The following is a 20,438-nucleotide window of genomic DNA, read 5'->3' on the forward strand; positions in this document are numbered from 1 at the left end:
TAGTTGACCCTATACACATGGGTTTATTTCTGGGCTCCCTGTTCTGTTCCACTGTTATATGTGCTTTTTAAAAAATATCTGTATCATATTGTTTTGATTACTGTATCTTTGTAATATAGTTTAAAATCAATATGTGTGATGCCTATAGCTTTGTTTCTCTTTCTCAAAGTTGCTTTAGTGTTTCAGTTTTTTGTGGTTTTGTACAAATTTTAGGATCATTTCTATTTCTGTGAAAAGTGCCATTGGAATTTTGACACAGATTGCATTGATTTTGTAGAATAATTTGGGTAAATGGACATTTTAACAGCATTATTTCTTCTAACCCATGAACACAAGATTGTTCCATTAATTTGTGACTTCTTCATTTGCTTTCATCAGCGTCTTATAGTTTCTAGCATATAGGTCTTTCACCTCCATGTTTGAATTTATTCCTAAGTATTCTGTTATTTTTTGATGCTATTTTAAATGGAATTGCTTTCTTAATTTTTCTTTCAGAGAGTTTATTATTAGTGTATAGAAATGCAAGTGACTTGTGTGTGTTGATTTTATATCTGGCAAATTTACTGAATTCATTATTCTAATACATTTTTGGTAGAGACTTTAGGATTTTCTATATATTAGATTATGTCATCTACAAACAGGTAATTTTATTTCTTTTCTGATTTGGATGTCTTTATTTTTTTTCTCTTTACTAATTGCTGTGGCTAAGACTTCCAGTACTTTATTGACTTGACAATAATGTTTTCGATGTTTTATCTCTGATTTTTTACCATTAAGCATGATGTTAGCTGTGGGTTTGTGATAAATGACCTTTATTATGTTGAAATACATTCCTTTTATATCTAAATTGTTGAGAGTTTGTATCATGAAAGAATGTTGAATTTTGTCAAATTGCTTTTTCTGCTTCTATTGAGATGATCATGTGATTTTTAGCCTTCGTTTTGTTAATAGATTAACACTGATTGATTTCTATATGTTAAACCATCTTTACATCCCAAGGATAAATTACACTTGATCATGGTGTATAATCCTTTCAGTGTGCTCTTTAATTTGGTTTGCTAACATTTCTTTGAGGATTTTTGCTTCTTTGTTAATCAGGGATGTTGACTTATCATTTTCTTGTCTTATTGTGTCCTTGTCTAGATTGGTGTCAGGGTAGTGCTGGTTTTGAGGAGAATTTAAGAAGGATTGATATTAATTCTTCTTTACATATTTGGTAGAATTCACCAGTGAAGCCATCTGGGCTTTTATCATTGGGAGATTTTCAATTACTGATTCCATTTCCTTATTTGTTATTGGTCTGTTCAGATTTTCTATTACTGTATGCTGTATACTGTATACTGTAACTTGTATGCTTCCAGTAATTTATCCATTTCTTCCAGGTTATCTGATTTGTTGGTTTGTGGTCTTTTGCATTTCCGTTGTCAGTTATAATGTCTCCCCTTTCATTTGTAATTACTGTTTTGTTTGTTTGTTTTTGTAATTACTGTTTGTGTCATCTCTCTTTTTTTCTTGGTGAGCCTAGTTAAGGGTTTGTCAATTTTGTTTATGTTTTCAAAAACTCAACTCTCAAGTTTCATTGATTTCTTTTTTTTTTAAGATATAATTTATTTATTTGACAGAGACACAGTCAAAGAGGGAACACAAGCAGGGGGATTGGGAGAGGGAGAAGCAGGCTTCCCGCTGAGCAGGGAGCCTGACTAGGGGGTGAATCCCAGGACCTTGAGATCATGACCTGAGCTAAAGGCTTAACAACTGAGGCACCAGGTGCCCCAGTTTCATTGATTTCAATTGGTTTTTCTTTTTATTTTTTTTTCTAGTCTCTATTTCATTTATTTCTGCTCTAAAAGTTATTATTTTCTTCCTTCTAGCTTTGGGCTTTGTTCTTCTTTATTTAGTTCCTTGAGGTATAGTTGTAAGTTGTGTATTTAATATCTTTTCATTAATGTAGGCATTTATCACTATAACTTTCCTCTTAGACCTACTTTTCCTGTATCCAGAAGACATTTTTTTTGTAGAAATGATATAGTTTTATCATTTTCCCTGTTGCTTCTTAATCCACTGAAAATAATTTCATAATGTAATATTTTTGGCACCTTCTCTGTTACTTTCTTTGGTTTCTATTTCTTTAGGCAACATTGGCTTGATCTTTAGTAACAAACTTTCACTTGTTAAACCACAAAGGAAAGCTTGTACCATGAAAGGTCCCAAATTGGTCTATGCTTACAAACTTCACTGTTTACTGCTTGCAGATTTGCAGCTATCTAGTCACTTGGCATATCCAGGGTTGCTATTTTGGTCTCGAGGAAGTTCTCCCTTTCTTCATCTACCTTAATTTCATGTCCTGTTTTAAATATTTCAAGCATTTTGGGGATGTCACAGCCAATGGAATTTCGAGTTAGTTTTGGAAATCTTTTTTTCAGCTTTTCCTTTAATGGATTAAGCTTCAGCATTATTTCTGGAACAGCTACATAAAAGTCTGATTGAATTTCATCATCCAAAATCTTCTGAATCAGATTAATTCTTCCTGAAAATGTAGTTACATGTTCTTCTGCTATTTTAATCTCTGATGCATTCCCTGTAAATACAGAACTTTATTGATTTCTGAAACGAATGGGTATGGCAAACAAAGAACACTAGCAAATGGCTCCACTTTTTTCTTCTTTTCCAGTGCCATATCCAGTGTCAAATCAAGATAAATTCCCTTGCTTTGGATTAGTAAAGTCTGGAATTTTAAATTTCTTAAGTAACTGAATAGCTTTCTCCACCTCATATATCTGCCTTGGATATAAGTGCTTTAAGTAGACATCATCTTCAGGTTCACCTTCCATAAAGGAGTATGACTTTATTCTTTCAATCTCATCTTTTTTTCTCACTTGATACTTTGTCTTTCACACATTTTTTTTGTTTTCTTTGCAGGCTTTGTAGCAGCAGCAAAATGTCTGCTGGGCCCCTGAATGTATACAGAACAAGGATAAAGAGGTATCTGATAAGCCATCTTGGAAAGACTATGCTTTTGATGATGTATCAAGACTCTACCAAGGCATCTTACAGTGATCACCATGTTGACCATTCTGGATTGTGTTCCGTATCCAGTAAGTTTTGATATGATGTGTTTTTATTTTCATTTGTTTAAAGATTTTTTTCACTCATTTGACCAATTGGCAGTTCAGGAGTGTATGGTTTCATTTCCACTTGTTTGTGAATTTTCCAGTTTTTCTCCTATTATTGATTTCTAGTGGGCAGAAAAGATGTTTGTTATGATCTCAGTCTTCTTAAATTAGTTAACACTTGTTTTGTGACATAAAATATGTTATATCTTGGAGAATGTTCTGCACGTGGTTGAGAAGAATGTGTATTCTCCTGCTGTTGAACGAAATGTTGTGTACATATATATGTCTGTTAGGTCTGTTTTGTCCAGCTTATAGTTCAAGTCCATTATTTCTGTATTGATTTTCTGTCTGGATGATCTATCCATTTTTGAAAGTGGGGTATTTAAGTTTCCTATTGTCACTGTATTGCTATTTGTTTCATTTTGTTTTGTTTATTAACATATATTCTTTGTTTCAGGGATACAGGTCTGTGATTCCTCAGTTATACACAATTCACAGCACTCACCATAGCACATACTCTTCCCTATGTCCATCACCCTGCCACTGCACCCCTCCCACCCCACCTTTACTCCAGCAACACTCAGTTTGTTTCCTGAGATTAAGAATCTCTTTGCCTTGTTTCATTTTTCCCTCGCTTTCCCTATGATCCTCTGTCTTGTTTCTCAAATTCCTCATTGAGTGAGATCATATGATAATCTTTCTCTGACTGACTTATTTTGCTTAGCATAATACCCTCTGGTTCCATCCATGTTGTTGCAAATGGCAAGATTTCATTTTTTGATGGCTGCATAATATCCCATTGTATGTATATATGTGTGTGTATATATGTATATGTATATATATACATATACACCACATCTTTATCCATTCATCTGCTGATGGACATCTAGGCTTTTTTCATAGTTCGACTATTGTGGACATTGCTGCTATAAATATTGGGGTGCACATGCCCTTTCAGATCACTACATTTGTGTCTTTGCGGTAAATACTCAGTAGTGCAATTGCTGGGTCTTAGAGTAGCTCCATTTTCAACTTTTTGAGGAACCTCCATACTGTTTTCCAGAATGGCTGCACCAGCTTGCGTTCCCACCAACAGTGTAGGAGGGTTTCCCTTTCTCTGCATCTTCACTAGCATCTGTTGTTTCCTGACTTGTTAATTTTAACCATTCTAACTGGTGTGAAGTGGTATCTCATTGTGGTTTTGATTTGTATTTCCCTGATGTCTAGTGACGTGGAGCACTTTTTCATGTGTCTGTTGGCCATTTGTCTGTCTTCTTTGCAGAAATGTCTGTTCATGTCTTCTGCCCATTTCTTGATTGGATTACTTGTTCTTTGGGTATTGAGTTTGATAAGTTCGTTATAGACTTTGGATACTAGTCCTTTATCTGGTATGTCATTTGCAAATATCTTCTCCCATTCTGTCAGTTGTCTTCTGGTTTTGTTGACTGTTTCCTTTGCTGTGCAAAAGCTTTTGATCTTGAGGAAATCCCAATAGTTCATTTTTGCCCTTGCTTCCCTTGCCTATGGCGATGTTTCTAGGAAGAAGTTGCTGTGCCTAAGGCTGAAGAAGTTGCTGCCTGTGTTATCCTCAAGGATTTTGATGCCTTCAAGTATTACTGTTTATTTTTGCCTTCAGATCTGTTTTTTATTGTTTAATGTATTTAGGTACTCTGATGCTGGATGCATATATATTTACAATTGTTATATACTTTTGATTGACCCCTTTATCATCACATAATGGCCTTCTTTGTTTCTTGTTATAGTTTTGACTTAAAGTTTACTTTTTCTGACATAAGTATAGCTACTCCTGCTCTCTTTTGGTTTTCATTTGCATGGACTGTCTTTTTCCATCCCTTCATTTTTAGCCTATGAATGTCCTTAAAGCTTAAGTGAATCTCTTATAGGCAGCCTATCATTGGTCTTTTTCTTCTTTTTTATTTTCCATTCAGCTACTCTGTGTCTTTTAATTGGAAAATTTAAACCATTTAGATTTACAGTGATTATTGATAGATAAGCCCTTACTATCTCCACTTTGTTAATTGCTTTCTCATTTAGTTCTTTTTCTGTCCCCCTTTCCTTCTCTTGTCATCTTTTTTTGTGAATTGGTGATTTTTTATAGTGGTATGCTTTAGTTCTTTTCTTTTTATTATTTGTATATCTATTACTGGTTTTTGTGATTACCGTGACACTTATATAAAATATCCAATATTTGTAATTGTCTTTTTAAGCTGACAACTTTACTTCATTTGCATAAAAAGTTCTGCATATTTACTTACTTCCCTCATTTTATGTTTTGGTGTCCCAATTTATATATTGTGTATCCATTAACGAAATTTTTTTCAGCAGTTCCCTTCTAACTTACATACTAGAGTTCAATATGATTTACAGATTCTTCAATTCCAGAACCCTTGTTTGGTTATTTTCTATTATTTCTGTGTCTTTGTTAAGCTTCTTGCTTTTTCATGAGTTCATTGAATTGCCTACATTCCCTTGAATCTTCCTGAATCTCCTTAAAATAATTATTTTGGATTGTTTTTCAGGTAACTCCCAAATTTCTATTTCTTTGGGATTAGTTACTGGAAAATTTTGTATTCCTTTAGTAGGGTCATGTTTTGATTTTTGTTTGTTTGTTTGTTTGTTTTGTTTCTTTTGATCTAATTCTGTTATCTATACTATTGCTGGGTCAATTTCAATTAATTAATTTCCTTTTCATTATGAATTGTGTTTTCTTGCTACTTTGCCTGACTACTAACTTTTTAAATAAATGCCACATATTAGAGATTATACTTTCTTTGGTTCCAAATATTGTTGCATTCCTATAAATATTCTTCAGCTTTGTTCACTGATGGTTATATTACTTGCAAACAGTTGATCCTTTTAGTTCTTGTTTTTAAGCTTTTTTAGGCAGCACTTAGTTGAGGGCTAATTTCCCCCTAATTGATGCAAAACCCTTCTGATGTTACTACCTGATTTCCCACGAATTAGGAGATTTTTCACTGTTGCTGGTAGATACAAGCACTGTGCCTATCCCTGTGTGAATCCCAGGACTGTTCTCTTTAATCCTTTTAGATATTTCTTTTCCTAGCCTCATCTGATTTTCTTACATGCATGAGTTTTTCATTTTCAGCTGAATACTGAAGAGATCCTCTGCAGATCTCCAGAATTCTGTGTGTAGTTTTCTCCTCTCCAATATTCCTCTCTGTGACTCTTAAGACCTTGGATTCCATGGATTCCCAAGTCCATCTCCTCAATTTAGGGATAGTTCTGTCCTCAGCCATAAATAGTACATCTCCCTGTACCACCTGCCAGAAACTTTCTTTAGGCAGTAAGCTGTAGTTCTCTTGTTTGTTTTCTGTCTCTCTGGAAGCACTTTTGTTGTTGTTGCTGCCTAATGTCCACTGTATGTACAGCATTGTTTCATATATTTTGTCCTGCTTACAGTTATCTTAGATGAGATAGTAAATCTGGGCCAGAAGTGAAAGTTCAGTCTGCCTGGATTGTTTTAAGAGTATGAGATCCTATACATGATATTCCCTTTGAAAAGAAAATAATTACCTAAATATATGATATATTTTAATAGTTTTTAAAGTAATAGGCCAAGTTTATATCAGTTCTGATATAGGTGTATATATTTCTCAGGGGTATGTATGTAAATGTGCTAGTAACTGAGTTTCTGAATCAATAATTGGTACAACAGAGGTACTACTTCTACTAGAAAAAAAAAAACATCTAATGTTCCCAGTTATTGTACTCTTTTTTAAAATGAACATATAATGGATAATTTGTTTCAGGGATACAGGTCTGTGATTCATCAGTCTTACACAATTCACAGCACTCACCATAGCACATACTCTCCCAGGTGTCCCATCACCCAGCCACCCCATCCCTTCCACCTCCCTCCCCTCCAGCAACCCTCATTTTTTCCCTGTATACTCCTGTCTTAACATGCTTGGAATCACATGAAGCAGGTTAAGTTTGGTATCTTTATTTCCACTTTTCCTATTTTCAGAGTTTTTCTCTTGCTGCAAGGTAACTTATATTTCTGAGATTTGGAGACCTTTGGAATGAGTATTCCTGGTACATATACCAGATTCTACCTTGAATTCTCCATGTCACCTCCAGGGAGACTCATCTAACCATCTTTCATTTTTTTCATTAACTTTTGATAAAGACTAGGATAAATGAAAATCAATGGGGTTGTCAATAATCAAGAATAGTACTTGTGATTTATTGAGTATCTTCCATGTGGCAGAGGTTCTATTATTTTCTCTAATTCTTTTAAAACCACTAACCATGAGGAAGGCCTTGGGGAATCAAGAGAGGACTTTCCAGAAGGTCTGCTTTCTCAGTTAACTAATGAAGGATGAGTAGGAATTAGGTGAGATGAGGCATGGAGTGGGGCATCAGGCAGATGTTCTAGACAGAGAGAATGACATATGAAAGGGCTTGGAGGCAAGAAAGAAAGTGACAAATTTGAGGAATTCCATCTTGTTTGGCTGAAGAACTTAAAAAGTGGAGGAAGGGTGGTGAAGATAGGGGGAGGGGTAACAGATAAAATCAGAGAGGTAAGATAGATTCTAAGGGATTTGTAAATGATACTAAGGAGTTTGGACTTTTTTTCTGAGGGCAGTGGAAAATTCTCATTGAACTTTTGTCATATTACATTGCACAGAGAGGAAAATGGATTGAAAGAAGTAAAACTGAGTTATAGCCATGGAAATGGAGAAAAGTATATGTGGTTTTAAAAAATTCAGTAATTATTTATTCATGTACTCCCTCAGCCATTTATGTATTAAACATATATAATGACGGTCTGTTACATACTAGGCTTTCTGACTAAATAGTTACTAAACAAATAAGTGTTGAATTATTAAATTAGCTATCACTTATTAAGCACTTATTATATGCAGATGCTGTGTTAAGTGTTTTACATAGATGCTGATACTGCCTTTAAATAGGTGACAAAACTGAAATAAAGTTCAAATATGCTAATGTCAGAGTAGATGGCAGAGCCAGGATTTGATTTCAGATCAGTTTGACATCTTGTCAGATTTGGTCATTTACTTAAATGACTCTTCTTTCACACATGAAAATTTTATTTATTATTTTTTCAAATCCAAAGATAAAACAATAAAATAAAATGTTTTGAGAACAACAAAATATTAATGATTTCTTTTTCGTTTTATTTAGCAATACATATGCTATTTGCCCGGGTTTCCATTGAAAATTGCCCTTGTTTTATAGGTAAGCAATAATTTTATATATCTGTAAATGAGCATTTAGGCAAAATTTGGGACATTCAAGCCCGAAATAAGTTCTTTATTCCCAAGACTTACTAGATGATGTTGAGTTTTTTTTTCTCCTTCTGTGTATATCCTTTGCTAATATTTATAAAGGATACATTTAAAAGGGTAATTTTATTTTGAAATAGGAGAGAGGAAAATTCATGCTGTAATAATGTCAGAGTTTCCAGAGGAGTATGTTGTGAAATTGTTTGTTTAAACACATTTTATTTGGGGTTCAGTATGAATTTTCAATTGATGTTTTTTCAGATAAGAAAGCAGTAATTCAAACTCAATTATATAAACAAGGAGATCAGAGAGGATTTATCCTGAAGGGTATAAAATGAACCAAGAGCTTTTAGTCTGGGTCATTATACGATCAGCTCCCCAGTGCAAAGTAAGGTAGGTGTCTACACTGAGAAGGCTTTGTGAAATGAAATGTTCTTATTCTAATTATTTTTTTTCATTTTCACCATTTTAGTTGATATTCAAAAATGGCAAATGATAAGTGGTAATTTGCTTCTATAGAATCTAAGAACTCCAATTATTTCTCCAAAGTTGTTCAGTGGTGAGTAAAGGTAGGTGAGCTATATAAAGAAAAGAAAAATTTCATTGACTTAAAATAAGAGGAATAACTGGTCAATTCCCTAATGAAGGCTAATTGATGTACCTGGCCTTCTCTTTCTATTCATATTTTGATTTCAACATTTTCATCAATTAAATTGTCTGTATATTAAAATCTGTCAATTACTAATGGCTATCTTTGATGATTATATACTTCTGTGAGAACTTATAGTAAATTCACTTTGGGTAGTGTCTAATGTATGTTCCCTGCCTTATAGTACATTTTGGTTTCCAGAAAGATATATTGTTTTAGTTTAGAAGCTCCTGGATTGCTCATAGGGTGGACAATTGATTCTTTTCATAGCATAGTAAGGAATTTGGTGAGAAAAGATTGGCAAAGAAAATTAGAAGAAGAGAGAGCAATGTGTTTATTAAGAATGAAGGTAGTAAGAGCAAAAAAAGGAGGAAAGGAGGGTAAGGTAGGGTAAATGGCAAAGGAAAGAAGATATAATAAAGAAAAATGTTGAAAGTGTAGACAGATGGTCATGCCACTGAAAAAGGAATCTCATTATTCAGGGCCTGAAATCGTATCATATTAGGGTCTTCTGTATTTAGGTTCTAAATAAATCATTTCTCATGATTTTAAAAGAGACAATTAAATTGCAGAGATTAGAGTCCAGGTGACAATAAAGGGGAAATTATGGCAGATAATATAGGGAATTATTAACTAATACTGATTTATATAGTGTTATATCATTACTAGGCTTTCTTCCATACCATTCCAAGAACTTCACATATATTGTTTTATTCTTTTTATGATTTTAGGAAGGAGCATATGCAAAAATGAAGGCAAAAGATATTAAGTTGCTCTACACATAATTATAATGAAATCTAGAAGCAGAATTCTAGATCATTGAGTCTTTTTAAAAAAATTTTATTTTATTTTTTCAGTGTTCGAAGATTCATTGTTTATGCACCACACCCAGTGCTCCATGCAATACGTGCCCTCCTTAACACCCACCACCAGTCTCCCCCATCCCCCTCTCCCTTCCTTCCAAAACCCTCAATTTGTTTCTCAGAGTCCACAGACTGTCATGCTTTGTCTCCCCCTCCAATTTCTCCCAACTGACATTTCCTTTCCTTCTCCTAATGCCCTCCATATTATTCCTTATGCTCCACAAGTAAGACAGACGACTGACTCTTACAGAATAGGGACCCAATACTAATTTATCACAGAGAATCACAATCTGTTTGTCTGAAAAGACCCTCTCAATCATCTTCTGGTTCTAAACCCTCCTTTTATAGATGAGGAAATTGGGGCTCAGAAAGATTATGTAGGTAAAGTTTTATTATTTGCAACAAAGGGGAAAGAATAATTCTTACTTTCTTTGTATCCACAAAATTATACAGCCAATATTGTTAGTAATTCAGCACTTCTAGTTTTTCCTTTTGTAAGTTTAGGGTTTTACATTTACAAAGAGGAACTTTGAAAAAATGTAGTATCCATAATGAATATGATAACAATGGGTAAAAATTCTAAAATGGTGTTTTATCCTATAATTAAAAATAGGAAGAGAAACCTGAAGGGAGGGGAATCAGAGGGGGAGATGAACCACGAGAGACTATGGACTCCAGGAAACAATCTGAGGGTTTCAGAAGGAAGGGGGGCAAGCCCAGTGATGGATATTAAGGAGGGCACATGTAATGATCACTGGGTGTTATACGCAAATAATGAAGGATTGAACACTGCATCAAAACTAATTATGCACTACTCTATGGTGACTAACATAATAAGAAAAATAGGGTTGGGTTTACTTGTCCCTCTGTGTTTTCCAGATGAGAAAATAAGGCCCAGACAGATTAAATTATTTTAGCCAATTTCTAATAGCTTCATGAGAGATCTTGAAATAGAATTCTATTCCTTAACTCGAGGACTCTACACTAGATCACCACACATCTATTTTATGTAGAATTACAGAGCTAAAATATGTGAATTAATTATTTTTATGCAAAAACCCAGTAGTTGGCTGGCTAGAGAGGCAAGAACCATATGATCATGATGGCTGAGTATTTTCTGTCATTTTTAGAGGATCCTCTAGGTCTATGGCTCTAAAATAATGAAATCAATTCTGTCCATAGAGGGACCTCACATTTGTGAAGCACTTGAAAAAGCCAGTTTCCATGAGCAAAGGGATTCTTATATTTTTCTCTTTAATTGAAATACAAAAAATTTTGAAGAATACTTCAATATGCAACATTTTATCTAAAGGAGTTAACCAGGAAAATATTTTACTGTATTACTTCACTTTCTTGTTTATACAGAGAAATTTTTGATAATTTTGTGTCTCAGAGTCATAATTTTATTCTTTCAGAGCACTTAGAACAGTATTTTTCTTATTAGTGCTCATACTTACCTCCTCTGCTTAGATTGTCAGCCCTTGATGTGAAGGACCATAGCTTATCCATTTTATATTTCTCTTTGCCTGGTTCAAATGCTCAGGATATATTTATCTAATTTATCTACCATTAGTCATAATAATATTACCCAGCTCATTATAATAATCAATTGATATTGAACAAACTATTCATTACACAGGTTCTATTGAGATACATATTCTCCTCTGTCTGACGCACAATGGACCCTCTGTTGTCATCCATGCAGCCAAAACTTACTCTACTTTTCCTGGCTAACCCACAGTGGGTATGTCCTTCATAGTATTTCTCTGTGTCAACCTGTATTTTTTGCTTCTATAGTTTTTTTTTAAGATAATACATTCCATACATTTTCTTAGTAAAATAATTTTTATTTGTCCAACTCCACTTCTTTCAACCATCAAAGAATATTCTCAGGGTTGTAAAAAGGGGAGTTTCTAGATTTCTGGGTTAGCCCTTTATCTAAATCACCAGTGGCAATTTTAGTTGACCTATTCTGAGTGTTCTGCAGCTTTGTCTTGTCTTCCTTTGTAGACATTGGATAAAATTATATGCAAGATGATTTGTGCTGAGATGGTAATGAAGTTGGATTATACTTTTTCTAGGTTTCTTTAGGCTTTCTGATTATAATCAGTTTGTTGGCCTTTTAAGTTAAGTAACTAAAGTTTTTAGAAAATTACAATTCTGAGAAAGACCCTACTCAGGTCTCACTTTTAGCAGACTTCTTATAATTAGAGGCAGGTATTTGGATTTTTTCCACGGAGTGAATTGTTTTACACTTAGTTGACATTATGTGTCTCTGCCACTGTTCTTTTGTGATGTTTCAGGCTTTCCTTTTCACTGCCCAGTGTTGCTAAGTGGCACTTGCAAGTAGGACTTTTACTATGTGAGTTCCTACGTTATGAGGTATGTGGCTCATAGTCACATCTAAATTCATAAAGAAAGGTTACTAAGAGTATTAACTATGCAAAAGCACCCAACATAGGGCATAGAATGAAGTAGGCATTCAATAGCTACAAATATTTACACACACACACACACACACACACACACATTTTCGCTCAGTGGTGGGTATTAAGGAGGGCACATATTGCATGGAGCACTGGGTGTGCTGCATAAACAATGAATTGCTGGAACACTGAAAAAATAAAATAAAATAAAATGAAAAAAAGTCCCTTCTATATGTCCTAAAGGATATATATAATAGATTCTTTAATTTTTTCTTTGATTTAGCATGACTGCTATCTACCTGATGTCCATGCTTTTTGGCCTTGCGTGTGGGCAAGTAATGTCTTTTTGTTTTCCAACTGAGTATACGATGCATGTCGAAAAGAAAGAGTGTGCTTATTGCCTAACCATCAACACTACCATCTGTGCTGGATATTGTATGACACGGGTATGTAGTTCATCTCACTTCTTTTGGCTGTAAATTAGGTAAACCTAGACTCAGTCCATTTCTATCCAGAAAGGAAATGAGATAAATAACAACCTTATTTCCTAAATCTAATGGTTATTGGCTCCTTAGAGGTAGAGCCCCCAGGTTACAATATTATATGGATCTACTTAACACAATTGGTACAGATTTTACTCCCAGAATTTATTTAAACCTTATATTGTTCTCATGATCAAGGATAAAAGGAAGGTGTGTGTGTGTGTGTGTGTGTGTGTGTGTGTGTGTGTGTGTGATAAAGGATTCAGTGTGAATATGTTGAATTGGTACTGGGGAATGGGACTAAGGAATCCTCCCTCAGTCTTATTTGTGTCAAAGGAATATAAGTGAATTAACATTATGCTCCCTTTTCTGTTCTGTTCTTTCCTCAGGATATCAATGGCAAACTCTTTCTTCCCAAATATGCTCTGTCCCAGGATGTTTGTACATATAGAGACTTCATGTACAAGACTGTAGAAATACCAGGATGCCCACGCCATGTCACTCCCTATTTCTCTTACCCCGTAGCTGTAAGCTGTAAGTGTGGCAAGTGTAATACTGATTACAGTGACTGTATACATGAGGCCATCAAGACAAACTATTGTACCAAACCTCAGAAGTCCTATGTGGTGGGATTTTCTATCTAACTTCTATAGTGATGTAACTTGCAATTCAGTTAAATGTGTTCACCTGGAATAAAATTAATAAAATGTCAATATATTTCACAACACATTGTATACATTTTAAGTACTATTTCACCCAAACCCATACCCACACATGCATCAGAGAACCTATTGGCTTTAGAAGAAAAGGTGAGTGAAAGCCATATGAATTCACATGAGGGACAGTTTCCACATGAAAGGGCACAGTGCAGGTAAAATGGCAAAGAGGGATATGAAATACTAGCGAAAAGCAGGCTTGAGTTGGCTTTCTTTAACAGAAGACCATGACATGAGGTTTGTCTTGACATAGAAAATGGATATAAGGATGTTGCAGAGTTATAAGTGTAACGTGATCAGAAACTGACGCAACACAGAGCGTCAGTGTACTGGAGACATTTGCTTCCACAAACTAGAAGCAGGACTGGAGAGGACATGGAGGGTAAAAAATATGTGAAATCTGCAACATAACACTTTATTCTAGTTACTCAAATGCACAGGATAGATCTTAACCAAAACTCAGCAGATGGTATATTCTATTCTAAAAACTGTTCTCTTTAATTTAATTACTCTGATGGGTCAACTGACTTATGAAAGTCATACCCCAAAAGCCTAGAAAAGAGGCCATGATCATTTTACATGTGGAAGTCTAAATCCTTTGTATTCTTTCAAGTAATAGGAGACACTTCTCAGTATTTATACCAAAAGCAACTTGTGCTGCGTTGGCTTTTGATGTCCTGAAAAATTAGTATGGTTATGAAAGACTTTAGGGATGGGGGAGAGTGCTAAGGGATTAAATAGCATAGAATCATCCTAAATTCTAATTTAAACCTTCATAATATTGAAACACTATTTTCCAGCAAATGCACTTGGTAAGTGGCTGTTTATTTTTTTTCTTCCTTCCTTAGGTACTCTTTCATAGTTTCAATAGATGTGTGAAGTGAGACAGACCTAGTGCCCTGCAGACTTGACCTCAAAAAGATGATTTATCCTATATTTGCCCATTTCTCTCTGTCTAAACTGCTACCATTAGGGTAAAAATCAATTATCAGCTGGAATGGTTGGCTTTGCTGTATCCCACAGTCACTGGCTGAATTCAAAGGGGCATCTTGTAAATGTCTACATGCATTCAGTACATAGTGTGTGTAGCTCTCTTTCTCTCCCTCCTCCCCCCCCTGTGTGTGTGTGTGTGTGTGTGTGTGTGTGTGTGTATGTTTGTACAGATGGTAATGTCAATGGGTTAGTGCCAAGCTCATGTTCTGCCAATGGGGAGGGAATAGTTGTACATCTATATACCAAGTCAGGGGTCCACATTATGCTTACCTTAATATTTGAGGTTGATATTTACATAGTCTTTAAATATTAATCTGGAAGTTTGGGTTCTCATATCACACGATAACATGATCACTTAAAGCTGCAGGACTATAACATCCCCTCTAAAACCTGTGTATCAAACTAGATCTCTGACTAATGAGTAAAATGTCTGATGTTCAAACCTAACTGGCACTAATCACATATGACTTTCATGGAACCTGAAATTGTCAAACAATGTTGGGGCATGAGAGTTCCCCCTCTGAACAAGATTTCCTTTTATTAATTTTCACATTTTGATCAAGATATTTCTTTGAAAGCATCACTGATCAAAAGTCAAGTTCTGGGGCGCCTGGGTGGCTCAGTGGGTTAAGCCGCTGCCTTCGGCTCAGGTCATGATCTCAGGGTCCTGGGATCGAGTCCTGCATCGGGCTTTCTGCTCAGCGGGGAGCCTGCTTCCCTTTCTCTCTCTCTGCCTGCCTTTCTGACTACTTGTGATTTCTCTCTGTCAAATAAATAAAAAAAATCTTAAAAAAAAAAAAGTCAAGTTCTTTCTATTTTATGGTTTTGTCTCTTGGTACCAGGAAGGACTTTTCCTGGTTGTCATGTCCTATGTTGGAGGGAATGTGCATAACAGTTAGAAACCACTTCTGGTCATATCTGAGCAGCAAGGAAGATTAGCAGGGAGAAACTCTCAGGTACTTCTCATCTAAAGTCTATCTTTTCAGGGCACCTGTGTAGCTCAGTCAGTTAGGTATCCTGACTCTTGATTTTTGGTCAGCTCATGATCTCAGGGTTGTGAGATTGAGCCCTGTGCAAGGCTCTGTGCTCGGTGGGCAGTCTGCTTGAGATTCCCCCACCCCATGTGCTCGCTCCCTCTCTCTCTCTCTCAAGTAAGCAAATCTTTTTTTAAAAAAAAAAACAACACTATTTTTTTTCAAGGTTTTAAGTGTTGGAAGTAACCCAGAAGGTAACATCACTTTATTGGATAAGTAGCTTTTAAAATAAGTTTGATGGTAAAGAAAATACAAAACTTAACATAGTTATATGCAAAAGAAATAGCAATTCCAAATTGTATGATGGTTTTAAACCAGGACTCTAGATCTGAAAATAACCAACTGAAATATTTATTGGCATTTATTCCAGTGATGAGTAGAGTTGTTCTCCCCGTGAAGGCAAACCTGAAGTCATGCATGCCTCCTAGAAGTCTCTGCTTAAAGCGACCATGAAAGCGGACTAGTACTGCAGGAGTACTGCAAGAGCGCCCTGGAAGAATTAACTGAGTGCATTTGGGAAGACAGAGTGCAGATATAAGCATGAATCAGTAGTTGAACTTTTTGAAAAATAGCAGAACTTCAAAGATGTTTTAAAACACTATCTCAAAAGAATTGTTTGAAGCCAAATGTGTTATTGATAACACAACCTGTAAGGTTGCAAATTCAGAAACCATAAGTCTGGATAAAAATCCAAAGTCAGTTAATAGTTTAGATAAAAGAAAATTTTTGTGAACTCTGAAAATTCTAACCCTTCAGAAAAAGCAAGTGAGAATTAATATGAATTTGAAGTGAATAATGAAATGATTTCTGAAAGGCCATAATCAATAGACCGGGTTCTTCTCTTTTGCAAGGCCTTGGGAAACGCAGAAAAGGAGTCTTTCCACAGAAAAAGCAGAGAAAAAAAAAGTGTAAGAAAAAGATATATAGGCCTGTCCAGACATCTTGGAAAAGCTGTCTCATCAGATGTGTCTACTTCAATTCCAGTAAATATTTACTTTCAGGTCACCAGATGGTGTGCAGTCAGGCTGTGGTACTTTCTTCAGATGCATCATGTGAATCCAAGAGTCTGTTACCTGGAGTTTGGCAGCACAAAGGTGGTTAGCAATTCCTGATAATTACGGGCCTGTCCTGCAAGGTCAAAAGTCTTTCTGGAGGTGTCTTTCCTGACAGATGAAATTCCCAGGGTGCGAGTTATGATACTTAAGGTCATTGTCTCCTGGGAGTGCACTTCCTCATTCAGAGACACAGTGATGACAGCGGGGGTGGAGTAGGCCAGCAGGTGGAGTGGCAGGTTGTAGGGTGCAGCACAGCCACAGGGCATGGAGTACCTGCTGGGTGTGGGCAGGTTCATGTTTGCTTCTTCAGCATCTGGGTCTGGGGGTGAGGGCTGCTCCTCCTGGAAAGGTGTGATGTTGATGATTGAGTAGGTGTTGACTCTCATTGGGACCACTTGTGGTCCCACACTACACAAGTGTAGTGTGTTCCACTGGGGTGTCCATGTCTGTTCCCACCTCAATTTTTACCTCCTAGCCAGGATTCCTGCCTGTCCTTTCTCTAAGTGCCCCCACCCTCTACCATCCCAATCATTTTCAATTCAGATGATGGAGGTAGACATGATATTTAGACTCAACCAACCCTGACTGATTGAGGGATGAGCATGTGAACTGATCTCTTCTAGTCGGAGTCAGTCTCAGGACTTTTATTGTAACTGTTGGGCAAAGAGGACAAAACCCTGTTGGGATTTGTAAGCTGTGAGCCTAGAGCCACTTCTGGCCATCTTTGGCATCTCCTGGAAACAGCCAGTCTGGGAATAAAGCCAACACAGAGGACAGAGTGAAGGAGAGAGAGACCTAATGATATCATTTGAGTCTAATCGGAAGCTGGCTTCAATTCTAAATGAAATTGTAACTTTTAATCAGAACTGCTTAAGCTAGTGGGAGTTGGGTTTCTGACACTAGCAACTGAAGAGTACTGACTGATTTGGCATATTTCCCATTAGTTTCAAAAGATCCCATCCCACATTTCCTCCAGGACTTCGCTGTTTTCTCTTTTCTCTTGCTTCCTATTTATGGACTTTTTCTGCTCAGCAAGATCTCCTCAGCAAGAATCATTCTTCAATCTCTTCCTGAATAAGAAAGAAAAAGCAAAAACAACTAAATAATCTTAGGATCTTAGAAGACCTAGGATCTTCTTGTGAGCCCGCACAAACTTCTGTTTATTAGCTCTTCTTTCTTTGAATTCTTATTCGTGTGTGTGTGTGTGTGTGTGTGTGTGTAAAAATTCCATCTTAATCTGTTTGGGCTGTTATAACAAAATACCACAGACTGGGTAGCTTATAGACAACAGAAACCTATTTTGGAGGTTGGGAAGTTCAGGGTCATGGTGCTCAGCATGGTCTTATTCTAGTGAGAGATTTTTTTTCTCATTCATAACTGGTCCTTCTCAGCTGTGTCCTCACTTGGTGGAAGGGCCAAGAGATCTCTGTAGGGTCTTTTATAAGAACATTAATCCCATGAGAGTGGAGCCCCCACTCTCATGACTTAGGAAACTCCAAAAGATCTTACCTCCTAATACCATTATATTGGGCATTTGGATTTCAACACATGAATTTTAGGGAGAAAAAACTTCAGACTACAGCAAGCCTCCTATACTGATCATTTTATTTCCTCACTTCTCATTCTCTTCTCAACCCACTGTGATTTGACTTCCACTCCTATCTTCCTTTGAAAATGTTTCTGGTAAGGTTAACGATGACTTACTAATAGTCCAATATATGGGTTCTGATCTTCTCTGACCTCTGAGCTACCCTAGAGGGCCCAGTGGAGGTCATATATCTGGATTCACAACATAATACATCTATGGCATTTGTAATCAGTCCTAATGAGGCCGATGTCAACATTTTCTCTTTTCGAGCCTTTTCTTGCTACCCTTCTCTGTGATGAGTAGAAATCCATGCTATGGTCTAGCAGTCAACTGTAATGTAGTTCTGAACTATACTTCTTCTGGAAGTGTAATTTTGCTTTGTGCTGTTTAAGAGTGAAGTTTGCACATTTTGTGAAAGAAGGGCTAGGGCTGTGATAATATTACATTATCATGTATGTATCTATCTATATAATCTATCCTGTTGACACTTTGGACACTTAAATGTAGAACATATGAGAAACTACCCATTTCAACAAAAGATGGTTTAGATGGCACCTATTGAAAAAATGCAGGTAGCTGATGGAGACCCTCCAGCCTGAGATGGAGGAATGGATGGGGAGTAAAGAACTTTTTGGGGATTTAAACTTTACTGGAGTAGAGGATTCTAGTTTTTGAAACTTTCTCACTGAGGTCTTCAACATGAAAGGCTATCCATATTGTTCAAATATGGGCACTACTACTTTTATGTTGCAGATTCCTAGACTAGAATTCTAGCTCAGACTCCTTTCCTGAACTTCAGTGTGTGTATCTAGTGCCTGATTATGTATCCTCTTGGATGTCCTATAGTCCTCTCCAACTGGCTTCAACTTCCTTCCAACTGCAGTCTGCTTTTTCTCCTGAGCCCCACCATCCCTTAGCTGTCAGGAAACCTGGGAATGATTCCAGGTTCCTCTTTCCCTGCATTGCCCCTATACCTATCTACTTTTTTTTTTTTTTTTTTTTAGATTTTATTTATTTATTTGTTAGAAAGAGAGAAAGAGCACACAAGCAGGCAGAGAGGCAGGCAGACGTGGAGAGACAAGCAGTCTCCCCGCCGAGCAAGGAGCCTGATGCGGTACTTGATCCCAGGACCCTGGGATCATGACCTAAGCCGAAGGCAGAAGCTTAACCCACTGACCACCCAGGCATCGCATCTATCTACTTCTTGGTAGGAATCCCAGTATGTAAGTTAGAAATCCTCATGAAATCCTCTGGCCTTTGCCCTCCAATCATTGTTCATACTAAGTGATTTTTGAAAGGTGCAAATTTGATTTTGTAGCTCATTGTTTAAAATTTTTGCCGTGGTAGCTGTACAAATATAAGACTCCTTGGATCAGTTTAATGACCCTTCATCTTCCCAGTTCTTGACATGCTCTCTTGGAATTCTTCCATGCTGTCTCTTTCAGGGTCTTCTTGATGTTGTTTCCCAAGTGATCTGCTTTTCTTCTCTACTGCTGTTACTTTTTATTTGGATAATTTGTATGAGTTCTTCAGGACTCCGTTTAGAGACCCCAAAATTCAGAAAATCGCTCTCCCCTGACCATCCTCTCCAAGGTAGAGAGGGTCTACTTTTGGTTAATGAATATCATAGCACTTACCTCATGGGAATTATATTTGCCTGTTTTTTCCCCTTACTCTAAATTCCTTGAAGGCAGACTTCTCTTGTTCATCTTAGCATATCACTATCTTCTAAAGAGTTTTGTCAAATGTATAAAATAGTAATCCTCAAACAAAGTAAAACAAATTCTAATATTAGAGTGGGTTGCATCTTACAAGGCAGAGCTGGTCCAGAGGAAAATATAGGGACTCTGGCTCTGGCTATTGATATCAAATCTTTGAATTAAAATAGAATTGGGAAATACATCAAAAGCTATTCATTAATTCTACAAATTAATATTTTCAAATAGGTATTTGGCATCATGCAGAAGTATCTTCAGTTGTGCAAGATGATGCATATTTGATTTATAATTAACAGAAATTTTCGTCAGTGTAATAATTATAACAATTTAGGTAATATTCATTAGTTGCCAGGTTTGCTTACCTCAAAGTTGGTTATTTGGTAAATTTCTTCTATTTAATATAAGTAAAATCATCAGTAAATTATGCAAGAAAACAAAACAAAACAAAACAAAACAAATCCCAAAGCTTCAGATGGGTTTCTGGCACATTAACTAAAAATTTTATGAAAT

The 20,438-nt window shown here is 36.2% G+C and overlaps 1 protein-coding gene and 1 pseudogene across 1 annotated transcript; one reads left to right on the forward strand and one right to left on the reverse strand.

Moving 5' to 3' along the window:
• Window positions 1-2,073: 2,073 nt before the first annotated feature.
• On the reverse strand, window positions 2,074-3,064 carry LOC132002117 (large ribosomal subunit protein uL1m-like; annotated as a pseudogene).
• Window positions 3,065-12,626: 9,562 nt separating this feature from the next.
• On the forward strand, window positions 12,627-13,468 carry TSHB (thyroid stimulating hormone subunit beta). The gene is made up of 2 exons (XM_059374337.1): window positions 12,627-12,788; window positions 13,214-13,468. Exons 1-2 carry the CDS (start codon window positions 12,627-12,629, stop codon window positions 13,466-13,468), a joined length of 417 nt encoding a protein of 138 aa, XP_059230320.1.
• Window positions 13,469-20,438: the final 6,970 nt, after the last annotated feature.

Source organism: Mustela nigripes, chromosome 14, assembly GCF_022355385.1.
Source record: "Mustela nigripes isolate SB6536 chromosome 14, MUSNIG.SB6536, whole genome shotgun sequence".
NCBI lineage: Eukaryota > Metazoa > Chordata > Mammalia > Carnivora > Mustelidae > Mustela > Mustela nigripes.